Source organism: Cavia porcellus, unplaced genomic scaffold (genome assembly GCF_034190915.1).
Source record: "Cavia porcellus strain 051 isolate PalLab524CR breed Dunkin Hartley unplaced genomic scaffold, mCavPor4.1 scaffold_23, whole genome shotgun sequence".
NCBI lineage: Eukaryota > Metazoa > Chordata > Mammalia > Rodentia > Caviidae > Cavia > Cavia porcellus.
In genome coordinates this window covers 285,863-310,463 of record NW_026947506.1, presented here as the reverse complement: position 1 = coordinate 310,463, position 24,601 = coordinate 285,863, and the positions used below count along the sequence as shown (strand labels likewise).

At 49.3% G+C, this 24,601-nt stretch overlaps 1 protein-coding gene across 1 annotated transcript in view; it reads right to left on the bottom strand.

The window, feature by feature from the left end:
• Tspan14 (tetraspanin 14) overlaps positions 1-24,601 on the bottom strand; it is a 46,006-nt gene that overhangs the window by 13,781 nt on the left and 7,624 nt on the right. The window contains exon 2 of the mRNA XM_063233697.1: positions 9,042-9,139. Coding sequence (XP_063089767.1) covers positions 9,042-9,122 — 81 coding nt within the window. The 5' untranslated portion in view covers positions 9,123-9,139. The remainder of the gene's footprint in view (positions 1-9,041; positions 9,140-24,601) is intronic.

Sequence of the window (24,601 nt, the reverse complement as noted above, 5' to 3'; positions counted from 1 at the left end):
AGGAGCCCAGCAGGGCAAAACATCACCGAGGGGCTTCGAGCTTCACAGACCTAAAGGCCACATCCCACACCACAGCTGGGTGGCCCTCTTATCCCGAGCACAGCACAGGGCTAGGAAGTAAGCCCTCCACAGGGCCACTGTGAAGTCCCAACATTGGCCTTCCTCCTAACGCAATGCCTCTTGGAACCAAGAACCAAGAGGTCCTCACAGGCTCTCTGCAAGCCATGAGGAGTCTCCCCATCACATAAGCAAGCCTGTGCACTTCACCCTAGCAGGATCAAGTCCTGGCAGAAGTGCCAACACCAGGCCAGGCCCTGTGAGACTATAGGCTTAAGGGGCAGACCTAAAGCAGGCTGCTGCCCAGGGTCTCTGGCCTCTGTACCTTCAGGCTCTATGGATGCATGGGGAGAGCAGGCAGACAGTTCCAGCAGGCCCCAGAGGCCCCTTAAGCAAGCACAAGGCAGAGAACTCCAGGCCATGCTGTGGATCTCTGTGGTTCTTGCACAATTCCCTGATGACTCACAGTGACACAGAGCCCTGTGCCTCAGATAAGCAGAAGGAAATCAAAAGTGAGCCGGGGTCTCAGGGCAGTGCAGAGCAGTGTGGAATACGCAGCCCCGTCAGCAGGTCAGAGCCCAGCTCCTCTCCCCACCCCTCCACTCCTCTCTACTATACATGGCCTTGGCAATGGACCTTGCACAGGATGTGGACTTTCCCTAGACCCACATGCTCCCCTGTAGGACAGGACCTCATGCAGGCTGGGGACGTTCTCCGGGCCCACATGCTTCCCTGTACAACAGGAAAGTTGGAGGGCTGGAGGAAGACTCCAAGGTGACATGCTTACACCAGGACAGAGCTGGCCTGGGAGAGGAGCAGGCAGAGTAGAGGGGAGGGGCTGCTGGGGCCACACACACACACTGCAGTCTGGGAGTATCCCAAACCCCGTAAGTCCCAACACAGCTAAGAACAAGGTCCCTTCCCTGGGACCTGTTACATCGGACATCAGAGGCTACGGGGCACAGAGCTTGGGAAGACGTGACATCTAGAGGCTTTTCCAAGGAGACACCAAAAGACAATGGAAAGCAAAACAGGCAGGATGGGGAGAAAGCCAGAACTGCGCCTCAACCTGCATAGCCGCCCCTCTCTTGAGGCTCAGGCCGCCAACCTGCGAAAGGAGCAAAGGCAGCAAAGGGCTTATGTGCGGGGCTTGGAAACCATCACCTGCCCACTGAAACCCCACAGCGGAGGTAGGCTCAGACCTGAAGGTTGAAGAACACCAGTGAGGCTCGCAGCCACATGAAATGCCAATCATCCAAACTTGAGGCCAGACAGCCTGGTCTGAGGCAGTCGCCAGGTATCTGTCAGGGCTGGAGATCTCGCCTCAAGGTCCTGTGAGAAGGTATGAACTGAGTCCCTCTCACTGGGCAGTGGAACTAGCCACAGAACTATCATGGCCAGCTCTTCCTGCTGCAGAAGGCTGGCAGCCAGAGCAAAGCACAAGGCAGTCTCAGCACAGCAGTGAACCCGGGCAGGGGCCAAGGGTGGGGACAGATGAGGCAGAGGGCTCCAAGAGAGGCTGCAGGGATGACTTCCACAGCTGCCTCTGGGCTGCCAGATAACAGAGCCACAGAGTCCATGTCTACTAAACCCCACCCAGGAATCTGGCTGTCAAGAAAGGCAAAGAGGAGTGATCATCCAAGAGAGGGAGGACAGCTGGGGAGCTGTACCCCAGTCTGCCCTTATAAACTGGCCAAAGAGGAAACATGCTGGATGAGCTCTGCCACAACCTCTTGCCGTGGAGTGACAGCCGGAAAGTATCACAGACAAATGCAAATGAACGGCATGTGCTCACCAACAGGAAGAAGGCTGGTCTGGCCTGCATGCGAAATCTGTCAAGCCAGCACTGCACTATCACTCAGAACCCATCCGGCCAGCAGACAACAGGCAGGATATCCCTTAGCACCCACACCTGAACTGCAGGACACCCCATACAACTCCTTAGCAGATTTTAATAGCTTCAAATTGTAAGTGACCCAATCAATCTACTTCCAAAGGAAACCTCACACAATAACAGGAGTTAATGACCTACAAATACATATTGACAGCAGGGATAAGCCTATGTAGAAAACTTAACAGAAGAGTCAGGCACAAAAGACTTCATCATGTTAGGGCAAAACATTCTGGGTAAAGCATCCCACAAAAGGTACTGGACATGAAGAAAAAACGTGACCCACAACAGGGAAAAATACACCTGCCAAGACAGGCACTGGGTGAGGCAGAAGAGGGAATTAGCAGACATGTATTTAAAACAAACACCATAAATGTGTTTAGTGATGTAAAGGAAAAATAAACATGATGAGAAATAAATGATAAAAAGACCATATCAAACTAGGACTAGAAACAGAAAAAGATCAGAAATGAATTTATAGCCTATTAGATGCTGTGGAGAAAAGATAGATGAACCTGGAGGCAAAGCAACAGAAACCACAGAAGTAAAAGAAAGAACAGAAACCAGAAACTGAACAGAGCTTCCATGATCTGTGGAAGCAAAGTCCCAAAAATAAAAAGGGTTGTACACATTTAAAAAGTCATGATTGAAATACAGTATTCCCAGATTTGAATCCCAAATAGAATCAGCACAAAATCACCCCACAATCCAGCCACAAAGAGATATTCCTGAACTAGACTGGAGAGTGAAGAAAAATCTCACATGTTGTAGTCACGGGTTGCAAAGAGGACACAGAATTTATAATATTATTTTATGATGGTCACCCAGAGTTAATACAAGAAAGTGCAGGAAATTTGCCCAAAACACTAAAGACCTAGGAAATCCAGCTGAGGGCCTGGATCCCACAGCAATGTCTTGCATGAGTCCAGCTGAAGACCCAGAGCCCATGACAGTGCCCTCAAAATAAGGACGCTCAAAATAAGGACCAGGAGTCCAACTGGAGGCCTCGAATCCACAACAATGACTCAAGCAAGCCTGTTTCACAAATCTGCAGTGGAAAGGTCCAAAGGGCAGCAGTGGAAGCTACAAAGTCTATGCCAGCAGGCTAAAGGATCTGTGCCAGTGGGCTGAAGGCTTTACATTGGACCCAGGAAGCGACACTCAAAATAGGACCAGGGCTCCCCTGAAAAGTACTATAGCCATCCACAGCAACAAGATCCCAAAGTGCTCTGACAAAGAAAACAGCTGAGTTCGTATCAGGATGCCAGCGTGACAGCTTCTCCTGGAGACTGAACAGCACACATCTTCCCCTCCAGAGCCAGGAAGCGATGTTCAAAGGACCAGAGCTCCTCCACAGTGAACCGCAGCCACTCTCAGTGGCATGGCCCCAAGCTCCTCCAATGATTAACAGGTGAGCTCCTATCAGGGGAGCCAGCATGACAAGCTCCTTCAGGAGAACCCACAGGTTCAAACAACACTTGGGAGAACCTACTCTCTCGCTCTGTGCCTCCTTTTTATGCTGCCAACAGTCCTGAGGGGGTCCATCTACACTCGGCACCATGCTAATTTAATTCAGCTGGTGTTAAGCTGACCATCAGTTGTTTTTTTTTTTTTTTTTTTTTTTTTTTTTTTGTCTTTTTCACTTTTATCGGTACCAAGGATTGAACTCATGACCACCTGCTTGCAAGGCAGGTGCTTATGCCACTGAGCTAAATCCCCAGCCCCTGACCATCAGTTTTAATCTGTAACATGCATACACAAAACATTTAACCAGAGTGAAAACAGGAAACTGTGTGTGATGCACTAGCTTCAAATACTTCTAGGAAAGAAGAAATTCTGGAGTGCAGCAGTATAACTGTCAGAAGCTACAAAAAAAGTAAAATATCCCCCAAGTATAAAGAAGAGAATAACAAAACTAGTGATGTTTTTCATCTCATTCCATGAAATAAACTGGATACCTACTATTGTGTAAGAATGTGAATATACTTAACGCTGATGAACTGCACATACCTGATGGCAAATGCCTTGATACCAGCACTCTATGAGGCTGAGACAGGAGGATTCCAGGTGTGAGCCTGGCCTGGTCAATTCAGCAACTTAGGGCTGGGGATGTAGCTCAGGGGAACAAGCATCTGCCTGGCAAGTCAAAGATCCCGAGTTTAATTCTTGGTACCAAAAATAAAAATTCTCTGAGTTTCATATTTAGCAACTTAAATGAGACCCTGTGTCAAAATGAAAAATAAAAAAGGCTGGGGACACACTTCCGTGTGAAGGCCCTAAGTTCAATCCTCAGTAGAGAAACAAAAAAGCTGCAGTGGTAAATGTTCTGTTATGTATGTTTTACATACCACAATCTTTAAAAGTAAAAATAAAAAACAACTTTAATAATTTTTGGCATTAAAACTAGTCAGACGCAATATCAGGCAGGCGCGGCACTTCCATGGCAGGATCAGGCCCGCACCACAGCATGTACAGCCACTGTCAGCTGGGCTGTTCAACCAGCAGATGCTCTACGGAAAGGACACCTCTGTCGAGGTGATTATTCAGGCCCTGGTGTGAGAGGGGGACCACTCCACAGGGTGGGCCATGTGGCCCAGTAACAGAAGGGTGTGACCTCCACAGCCATACTGCCACCCAGCCTGCAAGGCCTGACCAGTCACAGGTGCCAGGCCACAACTCCACAGCACCTTGCCACCCTCATGGGCCATGCCTGGGGCCCCCAACACCACGCATACAGCTGGCTGGGCGGGGAGCACAGGCTGAGCCTCACTCTCCTGCAGCCTCTGACTCCCAGTCTGCACTTTTGCCATGGCCATGGCAGCCTCAGTGAAGATGACTCTAACCTCCAGGGTCAAGTTTCTGCATTGGAGGACAGCCTGCCTGTCAGGGAAAGAACTGTAACTACATAAACCTGCCAGGCAGGTTTGATTGGTGGTACCTTGCAACCCATTTCACCTCCCTCTGGGACTCTGTTTCAGCAAAGGGCTCCTCTCCCTTCCTCAAAGCAAGACTCTATCCCTCCACTACCAGTCAGTGCATGCTACCTAGGACGATAAGACATGGAGAATGACCCAATGCCAAAGGGGATTTTTTTCACCCACTTTAATCTCCAAGAGACTGCAGCCAAGTATGGGGAAATATGCATGACAGAAAACTCACTTTTGGGTAAAGAGGGTACACTGGAGACTGAACTTAGATTAGCCTCAAGTGCATTCCACCCCTTTTTATCTGGGACAGGCTCTTTCAAAATCACTAAGCTGTCCAGGCAGAGTTCAAACTTGTGCCTACCAGAGCACTAGGATTACACTTGCATGCCCCCAAATCCATTCCTACTTTAGCCATGTTTACGTGAGCAGCCTATGAGTATTAAGAGGATGCAGTGCAGAGCAACCAGCAAAACCCGGGTATCAAATGCTTCCATCTAGCAAAGCTGAAACTCCATGCAGTAAATGTAACTCTCATGCTGTGGCTTGAATGAGTCCATTAAACTCCTGTTAGAAACTCAGCCCCCAATGCCACAGGGGTCGACACCTGACATCTGTAGGAGGTAAAGACGGAAGAATACCTGTGAGGGCACTAATGACACCATCATACATCTGACCTCTCATGTCAGTTCCTTGCAAAGTAATGTCCTCTGCTGTCTTCCAACACAACAAGGAAGCCTGAACAGGTGTGCCCTCGCTCTCAGACCTTCTGGCTTCCCAAGCACGAGGCAGACAGATGTCCACTGTGCCTAAGTGACAGGCTGTGGTACTCTAAGCAGATGAGGACACTCTTCCTGTTCCCTGGCAACCAACATTCCACTGTCTCCATGATTTTATAGGAAAAGAGGAATCACACAAAACACGTCTTATAAGTGGAAGAAAGTATTTGCCTTTTTATATTTCATTTCACTTAGCGTTATGTCCCCAAGCTTTGCCCACTGGTGTGGCACGTGTTTTAACTGCCTTTCTTTTCACTTGCTGCTGAGACTAAATACCAGCACCCAAAGCCAAAGAAGGAAAGGTGTATGCAGCTCACAGTTGTAGAGGCATAATTGGCTGGCTCCAAAGCAGGATGACTGGGGGCAAAGGGGCATCACAGAGAGCAAAAGAGTTCATGGTGGGCAGCAGACAGCAAAAGCAAGCAAGATGGGGCAAGAAAAGCCACTTCTGTTCCTTTTAACTTATTTAAGGTACTCAGGGTGGGCAGCATATATCCTTAATCTTAGTGCCCTTGAGCAGCACTGCATCATGAATCAATCTCACACTCTAGATCCAGCCACCTCCGAAAAGCCCCACTAATGACTGCCTAGGCTCTGGGGTACACCTAGACACAGTTGTCACAATGCATAATACTGTGGCATGTATGCACCATGCTTTATTTGTCCACTCAATCAACAATGGGCATTTTCTGGTCACTGTGAATCGGACAAGCACACACCTCACATCCTGCTCTCCACCGTTTGGGTCTGCACCCAGAGGAGGCTGCCTGAGTACTACTAGACTGCTCCTATCCTGCTGTACCCTCTGATGGACCCCAGCCAGCAGCACAAAGGACACCAATACCCCACAGCCTTGCCAGCATTTATGTTCTCCTTGGCTTTGCTTTTTGTTTTTTAAACAGGCATCCTAATAGGCAAGAGGTGGTAGCCCACTATGGCTTTGCTTTGCTTCCCTGAGCTGAAGTGAGATTTTACACTAGAAATAGGTCTAGCACAACCAAAAAGTGACTTAAAAAAAGTACAAAGTGCCACTGCTCTCAAAATGCTGTAGCTGGATACAGTTTTCCCAAACATCACATGACAGGAACCTCACCTCTGCTCTGTGTGCAGACCACAGGACCAGGAGCACCGAGCCTGGTGTTCTCCTCACTGCTCACCTCTGTCCACCACATAAAATCTAACACTGAAAAATCACCTCTCTAGCCTTTGCTGCAAAATAATCCAAAGGCACATAAATGAAGTAAGATCAGCCTTGAGTAAGTAACTTTTGAAGCCAGTTGATAGGAATGTGAGACTCATTGTATTTTCCCAATGTGAGAAAACTCTCCCTGAAGAGGTGAGGACTCAGTGCACTGGCAACTTTGTGAGGCAGGAAGCCAAGGCAGGGAGCAATGTTTCTCAAGGACCCCAGCCGAGATAAGGGTCCCCAGAAGCCTGGCTTCCCATTCTCCAAGAGCTCCCAGAAGGCTATGCCCACCCTAAGCCCCTGGCTTTACTACTCCCTGACAGCTCCTGGGGAGGCAAGGTGGACAGATGCTCCAGGACCCAGCAGGAGGGGATGGGGGACCTCCACAGAGTGGACATCTGGCTTCCCACTTGACTCTCCCCAGCAAGCACTCTCATCTGCCAGCTGCCCTGTGCCTGTTCTGCCCCAGTGCATGCTAAAAGGGAACAATGATTAAGCCTTTGCCACAGATGCTGCCAGTAACACCCCCGACCACCAAGTGGGCTTGCTAGACTCTGGGTTTACTAGCTCCGCAGCCTACAATTGGGGTGAAGATGTGTCACCAACTGAGGGGGCTGAGCCTCCAACAGGCCCAAGTGCAGGTCTGAAGACACTCTGAAGAAGCAGGGGTCTGGGCCACAATGGCAGCAGAGTTTGCCCCAGCTGTGGAAGCCAGGCTTAAGAGTCAGGCCCAGGCACAAATGTTTGCAAGCACAGCCAGAACGGGAAGACCAGGAATTCAAGTATGCAAAGGGTCAGGTTGCCCACCTAGCGCAGGCCCTCCATCACACCTGGCATGGGGGGAAGGAAGGGTACACTCCATGGAACTAGGGGCTCCCCCACCACATGCAACAAGGTGAGGCACCATCCTCCCCAAAGAAGAACCCAAAGAGCAAAGTGGCTGTCATTCAGGTGCAGGGTGCCCCCAAGACTCCTGTGTCAAAGGTGGTGCTATGGGGAAGTGGTAGCATCTCTGGCGGGTAAGGTACAGAGGGAGAATCACAGGTCTTTGGAGAGGCGTCCTCCAGGGGATATGAATCCCGGGCCCTTGCCCTTCCTTTCTGCTACCTGGCCATGAGATAATTTGCTCTGCTTCAACTACCCCAGAGGCCCAGAGCAGGGAATCCACCTGCCCATGGGTAAAGTATTAACCAAGACAAGCCTCTTCCCTGTGTTAAGGGTTCCTCAGAGCGACAGAGGGCTAACACATACCCACCTCAATCCACTTCCAGGGCAGTGAGGAAGTTCCTGGTTAAAGGGCAAGGCACTAAACCGTGTGTCTTTCAGGGTACAAAAATCTTAATCTCTTTGAGATAAATAGCCAGGAGACAATACTATCAAGTCAGGGTTGAAAAGTAGAGAGGTTTGTAAGCCAGCTATGTTCTCAAGAGTTTCAGTCCAGACAGGAACCACTGACCTAACTAGAAGCACAATGCAGCCTCACCGCCCCCAGCTGTTCCTGCCTCTGCATGCCCTGCACAGACCCTCTACCCAGGCCTGCTGAGTGGCTTAAGAGCCTCTGGCACAGGGTCATTGTCTGCCTCTCATCGGACCAATCCCATAGGCAAAATGTGCATGATTATCCTGGGGTCACTGACATAAGTAGAGCATAATCGCTGCTCCTGCTGAGACCTACACAGCCCAAGGGACCTCTGTCCTCACTTGTGTCCATGCTTTTTACTTGGCTCCAGTGGGACAGACCTCCTTTTGTCCTTTGCACGTGCCAAGCTCACTCCTTCCTCTAGGCCTGTGTGACTACAGTCTCTCTGCCCCAGCCTCTCTCCCAGAAGCCCTCTGGCCATCTCTGCATTTGTCCCAGGTCCAACCCCAATGCTTCTCCTTGGGATACCCTTCCCTGACAATGCGAGTTGCCTTTCATGGATGTTTAGCTGGCCCCTATCCTGGGTGATCCTCAGCACAAGGGCCACAAATCTGTCCCTGTCCACTGTCACCATTCAGAAGTGAAAGGAGGGCCTGCTCCCCGATCCCAAGCACACAAGTCACCACGCTGCCACCACCACATGGCCTTCCAGAGGCCTGTGAGCACAGGCAGACAGGCACCAGTGGAGGTGACCAGCCCACACAGCCGGACACCCACCCCCCAACAGCCTCAGAAGTGTGAAGAAAGGAAGCTCCCTCAGGAGGTAGCGCTCCTCTGCACTCACCCAGAAGACGATGTTGTAGCTGAACAGGAGGTACTTGTACCAGCAGCTGACCTCGGCATTCGAGTACCTGTAATAGTGCATCTTCCGAGAGGCAGGGCCTACGGAAAGGGGCGATGAGAGGGCAGGCTTAGTTTCCACACATTGCTCCAGAGCATCCCCCCAGCAACAAGCCAAGACTCAGAGTCAGGCCCTGAAAATCTCCAAAGCCTCTCCACTGTCTGCTAACCCATGCACAGATCCACTACCAGTACCAGCTCCTGGGGAGGCAGAATTCTGTTAGCCTTGAGAAACAAACAAAAGAACGGGAAGATTTTTGAAAGGAGATAACAATTTTCACAGTATCATCTAAATCCCAGGAATTCTGCTTGGAATCTTCCCAAACATTCCTTTCATTAACTCAACTCATACTGATTTTTTACCTCTTGTTAAGAAAATGGGAGTTCAGAAAGGTTGTGTGACTTGCTCAAGGACAAGGGAACAAAGACAGAGCCTAGGATCCGAACCAAGGACAGTGGGTTCCATAGTCCACATTCTTTCCACTCACGAGAAAAAAATGAGGAAACAGGATTTGACCACCAACAGCCACATCCGGGAAGGAAAAAGTAAAGATGAAAAGCCAGACAGCTCGGGCCCTAGCCACATGGCAGGCAGATGGGTGGGCGGGCTCTGACCTTGCTCTCTAACACTAGAGGCCTCCCAGTTTCACACTCAGCAGCAGATGATTCGCTGGCCTCCTCAGCCAGCATCAGCCCAGCAGCCTCCCTTGCCTGCAGACCTGCCCTGTCCTGCCTACCATGACCTCTGGCCCCTGGGGCTGCAGTGAAGTCACCTTCCTGGAAGAGCCATGGCGTGAGGGGTCTAGAGAGGAAGCTGTCTGTGTCCACCCTCAAAGCCCCTTTGGAGCCCTAAGAAAAGGTGAACCCGTCAAATCACAAGGCAATCCAGTGACCCTGAACAACACCATCCCTGTTTCCTTCTCGAGGCTGAATGGGAACGAGTGAGGGCAGGGTACCAAGTGGGGCTAAGGCAGGGTCTGAGATCACAAGGCATGGCCAGCCCTGCCCCTGCTCACTGTCACTTTCCAGGCAGGGTGTGGGGAGGCACATACAAGTCCACCTTGGCAATAAGGACACAACCCACCCTGACTGCCACAGAAGAAGTGGCCTCTGTGCCTTCCTGGGAGGTGGCCACGGGCACCCAGTGCTAATCTATAACATTCCAAGAAAGCAAGGTCAGCAAGGACACAAACCACACTCCCCTGCAAACAGCCATGACTGTTTGGCAGCTCTATCATCTGCTTACCCTGCTATGGCCTTCCCAGGATGGATGGATGGACGGACGGAAGGAAGGAAGGAAGGAAAGAAGAAAGGACACTCAGTACCCAAAGGGCCTGCCCTGTCCAGGAAGGTGACAGCGCCCACCCACTGTCTGCATGCCCACAGCTCCTCCCAGTGAGAATGAGGGAAACACAGCACCCAGGGGCCAGCACTGGCTGCAGAGACAGCCAGGGTCTCTCCACTGAGACACAGGCACCTCCTGCCACAGCAGGCTACCAAGCAGCCAAAGGCTCCACACTCCCAACTGGAATGAGGTTCTCAGTGCCTGGCCCTGGTATCACCAGTATTCGAGGCCCAGCCAGTCAGGGTCACAGATTCCCAGACCCAGATCTTTAGTGACCCGGGGACCCCAAGTCTCACTGAGGACTCTTCAGGAGACTATGAGTTCGAGCTGGTCTGCAACCAGATGTAGGCGAGTGAGGGAGACAGGACGGTCCTTCCAGCGTCCTGTGAGGGTGGAAGCGCCACACTGGCTGGGATGGGGTGATAACTAACCAAACACACTAGCACCGCTGCTTGTGCTCCACAGATGGCAGACACCCAAAGCACTGGGTATTTCGTTTTGCTGCACTTGGGGGAGGGGCTGCAGATGGCTGGACTCAGTACCATAAACCTACAACTCAACCATGTGTTCTTCAGTGAACAACCCACTCAGCCAGAAACACACTAGTAGGCAAAAAAAACCCTAAGTGCCAGAAACCCTGTTTGTTTTGGCAGTCAAGATGTTCCTGGCCCTAAGAGTGGCCACTCCTCCTCCAGGTTCCTGGAGAAGCCTGGAAGGTCCAGTCAGACCCAGCACCCAGATGCTGAGGGACCCTAGAAGGCATCTTGTGGCCACAGCACAGAACACCCTAGAAGTTCTGAGGAAAAGAAAAATGCCAGACCTCCTGTAGCTCCACAGAGAAACTGGTGACTCAATCCACTTTCCTGCCCAGTACCTGGACACTAGGTTACCCTGGGGCAACACCAGGCCCCTCACCCTGGAGATCCGCACTCTGTGGCAGCTCCAGGCTGGCCATAGAGAAGCCCACTAGAGCCTCACAGACAGCAGGAGCAGGGCCCCGCCACAGGCCGGGCTTCTTCTCCCATTGGTTTCAACTCCTGTCCCACAAGCATACAACAGACCAGGAGAGACAGATGTGGGGTCCAAACCCAAGCTGGAAGACCGGACCCCAAAAGAAAGCAGTCCCAGCACCCTGCCTTATCTACCCAACCAAATAACACAAAATGACAGCAGAATTGTCTCAGCTCTTGTATCAACTGACATATTCAATTAACCCCAATACCATTTATCTCAGCGCGCGCGCACACACAGAGGCATGTATGACTAAGAATCTTGGTTTTCTAAAAGGGAATGAATAAACTTTTCCCTAATACTTCTTACCTCTTTAGCAGGGAAGAATGCAAATGTTACTTTGTGAGAACAAAAAACAATTATCAAGGCCTCAATTCCAAGTATTTTAGTACAAAACAAAGCATTTACATGGCAAACAAAAGGCATATTTGTCAAATCAACTTCTCAAAACAGGGCAAAATTAGAATTACTTAATAGTGTCAGGATAGCTGATTAGCATTCTGAGGACAATTAAATAAGCAAAAATCAATTTAAACATTTAAAGGGCACACAGTATGTGCGTGGTACATTTACCCTGGAGAACAAGCTATTTCAGCAGGCTCATGTTAATCATTTTCCCTCTGGAAGCAACAGAAAAACAAATTCAAAGAACGAGATTACCAAACATCTCTATCATATGATTAAAAGTAACAGTAAAATAATAAATTAACATAAATGATAAGTTGTCTGCAGCAATTATGAGAAAAAGCAAATATATATGACCCAGAAAGATTCATACCTAACAAACAAAGCAAAAGACTCTCGTTTTAGGTGAACAAAGAGTATTGACATTATATACAAATGGAAGGTCAATATAACCAACAGATGTAAAAATAGTCAATGTCATTGAAATTACATTTAGAGAGTTTCCAAGGGAGTTTACTGCCACTGGGGGGGGGGGGCGCATTCACAGCTGGCTGCCAGCAGACCAGCTCATTCATCAACACCGAAAACATCTAGTCACACCCTTAATCTAACCAACTCTTAAGCAGGACTGGCCTCATGAAAATAAGCCAGCACAAGAGAAAGAGTATGAATTAAATATGAAGCATGAATACCCCGGCTTGCAATTATAAAGCAGTCTGTCAGGCATGTGGATAGTGGCCCCTATGGACTGTGAGGGCAGGGAGTAGGCTACCCGGCACTGGCCTTCAAGTGCTTCCAGAGAAGTTCACACCTATTTTGGCAGCATAAATGCAAACGGGGGCCACTCACTGGGATGGGATGATGCTGTGACCTTCCTCTTGCCACCAATGTTTAATTCAAAAAGTAGCATGTACTCAACTGTAAAAATCATTTTTCTGCACATGCATGTGTGTATGGGATCAATTCTGAGGTATGAACAGTGAACTGGCAATGAGAAGCCATTACAGGAGGGCTTTCCAACTGTCTTACTACCACTCACAGCAAGAAATACACTCTACGGGTTGAAGCCCCAGCAGCAATGGACCAGCAAGCGCAAGGCCTAAGTTCAATCCCCTACCTTATAAAAAGGTAACAAACGAAATACATTTAGCAGAAATCAATGCAGTGTGTACACACCTGCATGCACAACTGAAATGACTTTTCTTTAATGCTATTTCCATCACATGCTATGCAGCCTATATTTGCATGTAATCTAAGAATCAACCTCTAAAAAACTTCCCTTTAGTGAGGGAGCAGACCCCAGTCTCACTCTATGGCTAAGACATGCCTTCTACATGGTACATTAGACTTCTAGCTGCCTCTTGATATCTACAGCCTTAGAAATCTTGGTATCTCATGCTTTTAGTAGTATTCCCTGGCTTCGAGAGTCTGGGGCATTACCTGTCTACTTTCTACCGTGGAATATGTGGGTTTACCTCAATGCTCCCCATAAACCTCTTTTCTCCCACCCCAAGCCCCACCCCCGTCACCCTTGCCCTCCTCACCCCTCCTCTGTAATTACAGTTAAACTGTGGAGCTGGCTGGGGGTCATTTCCAGGGCTAACATTGGTATGGCCACGTGAGCTATCAAACTAAACCATGATCCTGACTGCTTTTCTTTTCCTGTGCAACTTTGTTTTCTCTGGAGTTAGTAATTCTTATTTTTGGTTGCTTCATTTTGTATGAACTTAGCAATGATCAACCTCAAATTCAACGTCTGTTTTCTAAACCTCTCAGTAAGTCCTAGTTATGTTTCTTTTTCCAGAAGAAACCCTTCTGGGAGCCTCTTATCACCACCAATGCCAAGACTCCCCCTTCCCTCTTCTAGAGAGCCAATCTTTGTTCACCTTTGTGGAGAAACCTACCAGTATAAAGGCTGACTTTTTCTGACCAAGCACTCCAGAAAACATCTCATTCTACCCCACTCTGTTGTAAGCCTGGCCATGGCAGAGGGCCTGGGTGAGCCTGTGTCACGGAGAAAGTGAGAAGCTGCAGTTGCTGCCTTCTCTGTTCTGAGCCCTGGGTGCCCAAATCCACGGACTCTTCATCTTTGTATTTGATGGTTTTCCCCTGGAACCCGAAGAATTATCTCCCAGGCACACTGAGGTTTCAGCTACTGGTCTTGCCTCACCCCATGACTCGACATTCATTCTGTGAAGCCTTCCAACTTCTGCTCTTCTAACTTTCTACCCTAGGAAATGTTTCCCTCCAGGACTTTGCCACTTACATTCTTCTCTATTGTCCCTTTTTCTGCTTTTAATGGATTATTTCCCTTACTTTTTTGGTCCTATTATCCATCTCTTCATCTTTTCTAGAACATTGTCTCAACTTTACCTTCTAATAACTCTGATATTTTAGCTCTACTCTATTGTGGTGGATTGAAAACTGGTGGTCAGCTTCACATCAGCTGAACTGAACCAGCATGGTGCTGAGTGGGGGCCTACCTGAGGACTTCTGCCAGCATAAAAGAACTGGACAAGAAATGGTGGTTGTTATTTGGTGGTGTTGGTTCTCCTGTTGCCTTTGGTTCTCTTGAAGGAGTTTGTCAAGCTTCTTTCCTGACGTGAATTTGGCTGTTCCCATCAATGGAGGAGTTCAGGATCTTGTTGTCACTGAGAATGGCTGCGGTTCACTTTGGAGGAGCTCTGATCCTTACTTTACTGCTTCCTTGCTCTAGAGGGGAAGATGTGTGCTGTTCAGTCTCCACAGGAAGCTTGTCATGTTGGCTTCCTGATATGAATTCAGTTGTTCTCATTGTTGGAGGAGCTTGGGACCTCATTGCTAAGAATGACTGAGGTTTACTTTGGGTGAGTTCTGTTCATTACTTTGAGCACTGCTTCCTGGCTCTGGAGGGGAAGATGGTATGTTGGTTCAATCTCCAGGAGAAGTTTTTCATGCTGGCTTCCTGATATGAACTTGGCTGTTTTCTTCATCAAAGCAGCTTGGGAGCTCGTCATCGATGAGGATGGCTGTGGTACTTTTCAGGGAAGCCTTGGTCCTTACTTTGAGCATCGCTTCCTGGCTCCAGTACAGATCCGTCAGCCTGCTGGCACAGACTTTCTAGCTCCCATCACTGATCTTTGGGCCTTCCCAGCTCAGAACCATGAAAGACTTATATGAGTCACTGTCATGGGCTCTGGGTCTTTAGCTGGACTCATATAGCACAACTGCTATGGGATCCAGGGTCCTTAGCTGGATTCCTTGGGTCTTAGTATGTGGAAACATTTTCTGCACTTCTTATATTTAACTCTTTGGGTGACAATTATAAAATAATTCTATAAATTATATGTCCTCTATGTAATTGTTTTCTGTGCAATCTCTGACTACAACACCTTTTTTTAACTTTTAAAATAACTTCTTGTTTTATAAGAGTGCCTTTTTTATGGTGTCCTGTTCTTTATACTATACTGTATACAGATATAGTATTTCTCTTATCTAAGGAAGTGTCTGAGTTTTTTCTAAGTGTTCTTTTCTGTGAATAGGCTGTTGCAATTTGCTCTTTTCCTATTCGCTTTACTTGTGGTTAAGTGTCTTTGTCAGATGTATGGCAATCGTTGGCAATTTCCATGATTAGGAGTGACTAAGGAAGTAGGAGGCTGAGTCCTCAGGCAGGAGAGTTTTAGCGAGGGTGACCTGCTGGCTGTTTACTGGGGTCTCCTAAGTCTGACTTTTCCAATGCTCAGGTAAAGTGAGAGAGGCAATCAAGCAGCACCATGGAGAAGGAAAACAATTTGTAGCTATAACCATATCAATTGCTTTCCAACTAATATATTTACCCTCCTCTGAAGCTTACCTTCCCGTCCTAGTCTCTGAAATAATCTAGGCATCATTAATTCTTGTATTTTAAACTGGGTCAACCATTCATGCATTCCTAGCTTGCAAATTTTCTTTTGTTTTCTTTTCTTTTGTTTTCTTTTTCCACCCTCCCCAGCCTGGTAAATTGATCTCCTTTTTAAAATTCTCCTTAATTTACATGTGGTTTTATCGGAAAGTAAAATTAGGTGTAATAGTCAAATTACCCATTTTACTCATTAGATCCCAAAATGACTTCAAAGACTATCTAGTTGCCACTTTATATCTAACAAGTGAGAAAATCAGAAGTATAATCTATCAGCATATGAAAGAAAGAGCAAAACAGACTTTGCACATGCAATTAAGGCTCCTAAATCAACCAGTCTTTAAATAGGGAGGTTACCATGGGGCCGAAGGACAACTGTACCCCTGTGGAAACCAAAGCCCAGACATTGGGCCCTTTATAGGAAATGGTATGGCACTTGCATGGAACCGAGGTACATCCTCTCATGAACTTCAGATTACTTATCATACCTAATAAAATGTAAATGCTTCATAAAGAGTTTGCTTACTATGTTGTACTGAGAATAACATCAAGTAAAATGTCTCCACCAACTGGCACTTCCGAAAAACCAAGCAGGCTTCTTCACTTGGTGCTTGGCAAACCACACCCAGGGAGCAGACTTCACTCAGGTAGAGACTTCAGTGGGTGGACAGTCACCACCAGACACCTCCTGTGGGGTCTTCCTGCCTGCAGCTCCTTAGTGCTGTCTCCCTCTGACTTGTGCTCTTCGGACAATGTCTGCTTTAAAATGGGGCTGTGACTCCCAAGATCATGACACTACTGAGATCAAGAGCATTTGCGAAATGTAGAATCTTGGTCCCCTTCAACCTGTGCCTTAACAAGATCATGAAATAAGATTAGAATTTGAGAACTTCTGAAACAATAGACTCCTTTCGGAAATAGATATACAAATGAGAGGGAAGAAGACTGACAGAAACAGACAGACTGAGGCTGGAAGGGAAGGAAGCTGAGGACTGTGAGATGAGGAACTGGATACTGCAAGGCCTTGCAAGCAGACAGCACATGCTCATTGGCTTTGCAGGGCCTGTCCACTGGCGGGACTGGTGCTGCCCTCAAGGGATGTCGCTCTCCTTACAGATCCTGACCTGCTGGGCTCCCAATGTGTATCTGACCATCCACACCTTGTCCCCAGGCCCCAGGCAGAAGGCAGACTTCAGACCAATCTGCCCATCTTGGTCTCCCGAGTAGCCCATCAGGGTGGCCTCCATGCAGGCTCCCCAAGCACGGGTCCACCTGCTGCTCAGCAGGGCCCTGACAGTTGCCCTCTCCCTTCTGAGATCAAAGGTCAGTCTCCTTTTCTCCCTATAGGGGAAGGTCAGAGGATTGTTATCTGCCCTCCATCTCCACCTCCACCCTCTTCCTGCCTTCTTAGTTCTAGTGCCAGCCACCCATATTACAAGCTGTAACTGACCTCTCCCCTCATGATTGGGAGCCAGTCACTCACCATGACTGCACCATCCTCCTGGCCTGGGAGGCCCCAAGACTGACACCCAACCCCTCATGTCCATCCCAGGGGCTTCAGAGCTTAACAGGCTGCAGAAAACAGGTAGGCTCTGAGGAGAGGCCCAGGACAAGACAAGTAGCACAGAGCAGGAAGGGGCTCCTGAAGGGATGCGGTTGATTTGGCAGGCAGAGCAGGCTGTACCCAAAGAACTCTCACAGAGCAACCATACTGTGCCTCAGCCCCAAGGTGCCACTTCCCCTACAGAGAAGGAGCAACTCTCTCAGTCTCACCTACAGAATCAGAAGCATATATGTCCTATGCTGATCCACCCCACCTACCCAATGGCCCAAGACCAGGCTGGGGCAGACACCAAAGCCACAGCACTCACTGGAACCAGGACACTTCACTCCACCACAGGAAGGCATCACCAAGCCGTCCAGATAGACATAGTGCCCTGGCACCCTGGGTCCTGAGAGTCAGGAAGCCACCAGGCTTGGACTCTGGCCCTCCAAGGGTCATCCACAAGATTCAAGGGAGGCCTGGCTGCCAGCTGAGCCTCACCAGGTCTCCAGAAGGTCTGAGTTCAAAGTACATGGCTTCTTGTAAAAACACTGAACATAGCAAATTAAGCAGTGTGAGTTTCCATCACAAAACCAGCAAGCCAAACCTGCTGGGTTTCAGGAGCACCAAGGGGCCTCCTTGCTAATTTGGTAAGAGGCAGCTTTTGTTACTTCAGCACTGTCATCACGAAAGGAAATGAAGGAGGATATATGTGGGTCAGAGGAGGGAAGTGGAGAAAGACAGCTCAGTGGAACAGGCTGGGCCTGCAATGGAGGTCACTTTATCCAGTGATTTTCAAACTTATTATTTGTATTACTTTTTAAGCTACAGGAGACTTTGCTCAAAGAAGCTCTGACCTAGAAACCTGACATGAAGCAAACACAGCATGTCATTTTTCGCTGCAGGAGGCAGGGGAAAGCAGGACTGTATGAGGTGCCCCCTAGGAAAGGACGGGTCTGACCCAGCGGATCCTAAACCCCACAGAACACCTGAGCCTCTCGAGGAAACGTGTCCAGAACTCCACCAAGACTGGGGCAGATTTTCAGATGTGCTTTTCCCAAAGTTGTCCTTGAGCAGTCCATGTAAGGGAGCCCCACAGGCCGAATCCTGAGCACACTGAGTATCAAAACAAGAACTCGTGAGTCTAGTCTAAAACACACACATACATACACACACTGATAAATGAACGAACGGGAGAGAAGAGCTCCTTACAGTAGAATGCCAAAAGATACAGCAGAAATTATAGAATCAAACAATCACTATTTGGAAACTAGGACATAAATAACCCATCCTGTCAGGACTCATCAATGGGTCATTATAACTAGTTGATGAAGACTTGACAAGAAACAGCACGCTTTCACAGTCTCAAAGCATCTCCTTGTAGGGCCCTTACAATTACAAAGATTCTGACAATAATTTAGCAGAGAGAAACTCAGCAGACAACGAGCTAAACAAATAATTACTGCTAACATCACCAGCACTCAGTCAAATTGAGTCAAGACAACACCACAAGCCTCCCCAGAACACTGGCTTAGGACAAGCACTCCTGCACATTCTGAAAATACACATAAACTAGATCTGATCATAAGGAATCTAATCGTGAGGAAACATCAGTCTCAAATTGTGGGTGAGTCTGCAAATAACCAGCCTCAAATCAAAATACAGAGCTTATGATCCTTTCCCTAGGGAGGGAAGAAGGGCAGACAGACAAGCAAACAAAACACGGGTAATAAACAGACCTCAGGCCCCTAAGGCAGCTTTCTAAGTGACTCATCACTGGGCAGTTCATTCAGCCACACCAGTGTCAGCCAACATCTGTGGCACAGGTGATACAGGGGCACAGGTGATACAGGGTCTGGTCCTCAGCTGGGCCCCCAACCGGTCTTACTCAGCAAGGGGGTGCACGTAGGGGAAGAGTACCTGGCGCCACCTAGCCCCTCCAGACTTGCTGGCACATTTCCACACTCCTTTCCTGATGCCATGGTGGAGAGGCTGCCCATTCGCAGCAGGATATGAGGCTGACACAGGCAGGGTCCCCTCAGTGCTGCTGTTCAAGGTGAGTTTTGGCCACCTGCGTCTCGGGAGCCCATTTCTCCTCCTCAGCCACCTACTCGAAAACACCAGAGCACATGCCAGTTTTCAGAGCCATTAAGGTGGCCAAGAACCCAGCAGGCCTGCATCTGTGGACCTCCGGGCATTGGAAGACTGGCCTGGGCTTATGCACTTGGCAACCCTCAATGCAGGGTGGAGGATCAAAGGCTCCTTGGCGCTGCAAGGCTGCAGACAACCTGTCGTGGGCCCAAAGTAAAAAGGCGACAACTTACTTCCACTGCTAGGCATCCAGAGTATTCCACCTAGGAGTGGACCTGGTTCTGGAGATTCACTTACCAAGGCCCCTTCTCCTTCTCTTCCTAGGGCAGGAAGGAGGCTAGTCACAAAACCCCACTCAGAGCAGCTGGCTTCCACCTTCACTAGCTGAGGGCAGCATACCTAGAGCAATGCAGGGCCTGGTGGATGGAACCAAGGCAAAACCAGCAAAGTACTTCTCAGGTCATGATCTGGTACAACCTCCTGCTGAGCAATACTGATGTTCTGAATAGTGAGGAAGCTCTGGGAGAGGAACAAACTTTGCTGCAACAATTGGTCTCTCTGGCTGCTCTGAGCCACTCTGTGCAGCTGCCAGGGTCTGACTGGCATGCCTGATGGGATCTGGAAGGCTCATTGTGAGGCTCCTCTCTCTTCCTACCTCCCCTAACACAAAGAAACTTGTAAGAGGGAATTTTACATATTGACTCCTCTCAGTTTTTCATAGCTAACAGCCAAAGAGATTATGGCTATAAAGATGTTAAAAATCTTTGTACACAAAACTGTGTAGTTTGCAACAATATTCTGTTTGAAGATAAACCACCCATTCTCCACCCCTATGACATTCTGGAAAACCTAGAATCTTTCCCTGTGCCCCACAGGAAGCTTTGCAGCCCAGGACAGAACACGGTTCCTGGCCTCCAAGAACCACAAGGCCTGGGACAAAAGGATTTACAACAAAGAAGCTATGAAAAATGAAGCCTACTGGGGCAAAATAAACACCACCAAGTGCTGGAATGTGTCAAAGGAGAAAACAGACAGCCAAGGAGTGTACTTTTTAAAAACTGCAAATCAATGGTGGGAAAGTGCTGACAGGGACTGAGAGGAATCTGGCGAAAGTCTGAGGAAGGTTAGCAGGTCAGGCTCTAGAGCCCAGGAGGCAGCAAGGCGGCAGATGCATTCGCCCTCTGGCCAGGAGGCCAGCCCCATCCCACCCCTCCACAGGGCAGGTAGTGCTGGGGTCATCCAGAGCCACTTCAAGTTTTTTCTGCTGCAAAACTACTACAAAATGTAAAATTACAGTCCACTCTCAAAGTATTTATTTGAACTTCAACTTTCACAAAACATCCTTATATAGACTGCTTGAGTTTTCAACAGAAGGCAAACAGCACCTGATTCCCATCCCATTCTCCAGCTGGAAAGGATGGCACAGAGGGGCTGGCTGAAGAGCAGAGTCAACCTTGCCAGCTCCCTCAGCCCAGCCCGTAAGGATGGCCAATGTACACCACACACCCAAGGGAAGGAGCTGCAGGGCCAGAGCTGCCAGACCCATTGAAAGTCAACAACCCTAAGAAAGACAAGAAGGCAGCCTGCAAAACCACAAAGCAGACTGGGAACAGCAGGGCAGAGCCCTGTGATGCCTGGGCGGGGCTCCTGCTGAAGCAGACTAGACTCAGCAGGTCTAGGTCAAGCCCACCACAGTGAAACCATGCAGTCTCACAGCAGGCCGTGGGTGGCACCTTCACTCAGAGAGAAAGAGCCACAGCACTAAGGCACAGGAGGAAAACAACCTCGAAGCTAGGGGAGCATGTCCTTACACCATACTGCTCCACAGCGCACAATCAGCTTTCCTGGACAAATGCTTTAATTGTGGGATTGTTTGGGATTTCAGAGCAGCCCCCTGTGCATGTGTGTGTGCGCGCATATGTGCTTGTGGCGCTGGGGATCAAATCCAGGCTCTCTCAGATGGCAGGGCCACTGAGCCAGGACCCCAGGCCATCACAGGTCACCTTCAGTCCCACTCCACAGCTGTGAAATCCGCTCTAAGGAGGACCTCGCCCTTGGACTTCTTCCAGGGCTCAGGCCCAGGGAAGCTGTAAGACAATGGGAGGAAAACTGCAGCAGCCATGGCTGGGGGCAGGGTGGCTAAGGTGGCACGGTGGGAAGGAAGAGGCTGACAGAGGGAACATTTTGCCTCCTGGAACCTAGACAGAATTCAAACCCAACCCCAATCCTAAGGGAGAAAAATGGGACACTGAAGGACAGAGGGCATCTCTATTCTGCTGTTTTCACTAACAGCCTGGCCTCATTTCAGCAAGAGGTAAAATGAAAAGTTCTACATCCCTGTCCCATGGTCCAGCTTCACAATGGAAAGCTTTAGCACTAATAAACAAGAGCAATGCGACATTTCCAAGAAAAGTCAAGCTAGGGTCCAGATCAAGGACTGTTAAGACACCCTGATGCAGAGCACAACCTCAGGGCTGGCAGCTCATGTCTGGGTTTTGGGCTGTGGTGGGCTTCCGCTGGAAACCAGACCTAGGCCCAGGAGAGCAGGCCACCTGAGGACTTGAGGAAGACATGCTGAGCAAGACGGGGGCCTCTGTCCACTCTATCTGATGCCATGTTTTTCATGAGGATCCTAAGCAGGCTGGAGTGGTACATGGCAGAGACTGACATTTTTAAATTAAGAGTCCTAAAACTAGAAAGGTCACAGCTAAACTCCTTCCTTCCCGTTTTCTAGTCTATGACCCACTCCCAGGGAAGTCAAGTGACAGGATTAGCCAGGGAACCAGGGCTGGACTCAACCCTCAGCTGCACACACCCATAGCCCTGAGTCTTCCTAACACAGGGAGGCCTTAGTAATATCTTTCTCCATCTTGTTTGGGTACAACTACCCCAAAGTGGCATCTGTGTTTCATTCATTTAACAGGGAACTCCAGCTCCTTTTGCTTTTGAGTCTAAGGGAAGTCACATTTGCTAAAATGAGGACACCCCAAGGCTCAGTCTTCTACAGGCTGAAACTTGCTTCCTAATTTGTAACTTGGTTGAGAAGAGTGTCAGGTGAGAGATGGACTGAAGACAGATGGGCTTTGAAAGGGCAAAAATAAAATGTTCTGTAGCAAATAACTCTGTATTTTGAAGGCTGGAGGTCACTAGACACCCCGGAGCTGTTCAGAGCAAGGCAGAATGGGCTGATTCTCAATCTCAAGCATGGAGCCACGAAGGAGAGCTTCTTCTGCCAGAAAACAGCAAGCCAGTGTTCCCACATGACACAGCCATGCACCTGCTCAGTAAACAGAAACTGGTGGGCTCCCTGTCTCACCTCTGAATCCAGTCAACAAAGGGAAGTCTTGGCACCACTGGAAGATGGTGCCACCACCTGAGGTAGAGCGTGGAGCTGCTGGCAACAGCTCCAAGGCCAGATCTCCACCAGTGGGCTCTTGGTGGTGCAGGATGCCCACTGCTCCCCTGAGATGGTAGAACAAAGGAAGCGGCTGGGCTCAGGTAGAGGTTGCTTGCCAGACAACAGGCTTTTCTACAGCCAAGTGCTCGAATAGGGACATGGGACACAGGATAGGCACAAAGGAAGGTGGGGGCCCACAAGACTGACAGCCACCCAGGCATGCGCCTGGCCCCCACCCAAGGGCACAGCTGGCCTGTGAGGGCCCAGACAGTGGACAGGTAGCAGACAAGCTGGCCAGGCACTACTGCCTGTCCCCGCAGCTGGGATGTTCACCCAGGAGGCTTCAGGCACAGCACAGAGTAGGGGACAGGAATGGGGAGCCTGGCAAAGGAATCCACAAAGAGCAGGACTTCTCAGGTCCAGGAAGGTGGAGGGCAGGGCCCAGAACTGACAGGGTCCTGGGGAGGCATGGGGCTGTCTGCAAGAACACCACAGAGAACCTCAGCAGCCCTGGCCATTCCCTCCAGCTCCTATCCCCACCCTCCAATCCACACAGGGAGGCAGCAGGAAACCAGGACAAAGCCCTGAAAAGCTCTACAGTCAGTGCCCAGCCCCTTACCCCACAGGTCAGCCCCAGGCCACCAGGCCACAAAGCAGCCTCTATGCAACAAGGCCATGCCAGGACAGCAAAGCTGTGGGCCTGGGACTCTAGAGCCCTCCTGGGACTGTGTCCCTGTAGTGGTGAGGGAGGTTGGGGCAGGGACACAAGTCGCAGCCCCCCAGGCTGAGCCTAGTGGAGCGGTTATCTGCCTGACAGCCCTAAAATCTACCCACCTTCTACACTGCCCAGTGCTGGGGAGGCTGTGGTCTGCTCAGAGGCACTCAGGGCTTCCAGGACAGGGAAAGAGCCAGAAAGCTCCCAGAAGAGACAAGCCTCCATCCTTCCCCTATCCATCCCAGGAAGGAAAACCTCTGCCTCTACCTCTGCTTCTGCTCTCAAAGTAGTGTTACTCAAAACAGAAAACCCATCTATTATTTACTGCACTCTAAGGACTTGCAAATCATGTGCCTGTCAGAGCAGACAGCAGATGGAACCTAAGAGTGACAAGAGGACACAGGGAGGCCAGGGAAGAAGGGCAAGATACTCTGGGCAGCCAAGACTTGCCCTCCTGTGTCAAAAAGGCTAGCTCCAGCAGAAGTTCCAGCTTCACAGCCACCCAGGTCCTGCCAATGCCCTAGGAAGCTCAATGTTACATGTGAGAAGCCACGCAGCCCCCACTGCTGAGAATGGCCTGCACTGCCACAGGATGAACTTGGCTCTCGACTCAAACGGAGCGACTTTAGGAGAGTTCAGAGTGCAGTCAGGGCATGCCAGCATGACAGCTGGTACACCAATACACAAATGCACAGAGGGCTTCCCCTGGGCCTGCACATCTGCTGATGGGGCCTGGGGGACCAGAGCTGAAGGAGGCAGGACAGAGGCATGAATGTTCAAGACATCTTTGTTCTGTGTTTCTCATCATGTATTATTTTTAAATCAAAACTTAAACCTAAATTAGTACATTAATGCCTAAAGCTTGTGCCTAGAGGCACAAAATATTTGACCTACAGTTTTCTGCAGTCAGCTTCTGCCATTTCTCTGATATAGGAATGGTATCAGGACTCCTACAAGGAAATATTGTAACTCCAAACTGCTAGATGTCCAATATGCTGAGTTCATGTTCTCTAAAAATCAAAAAATAAATTCTATGAACAATGGAGGTTAGGAGTAATAATATTTATTGAAGAGGAGAGGTACATCTCCTGAGAGGTAGGAGGGGAACCCAAAAGTGAGT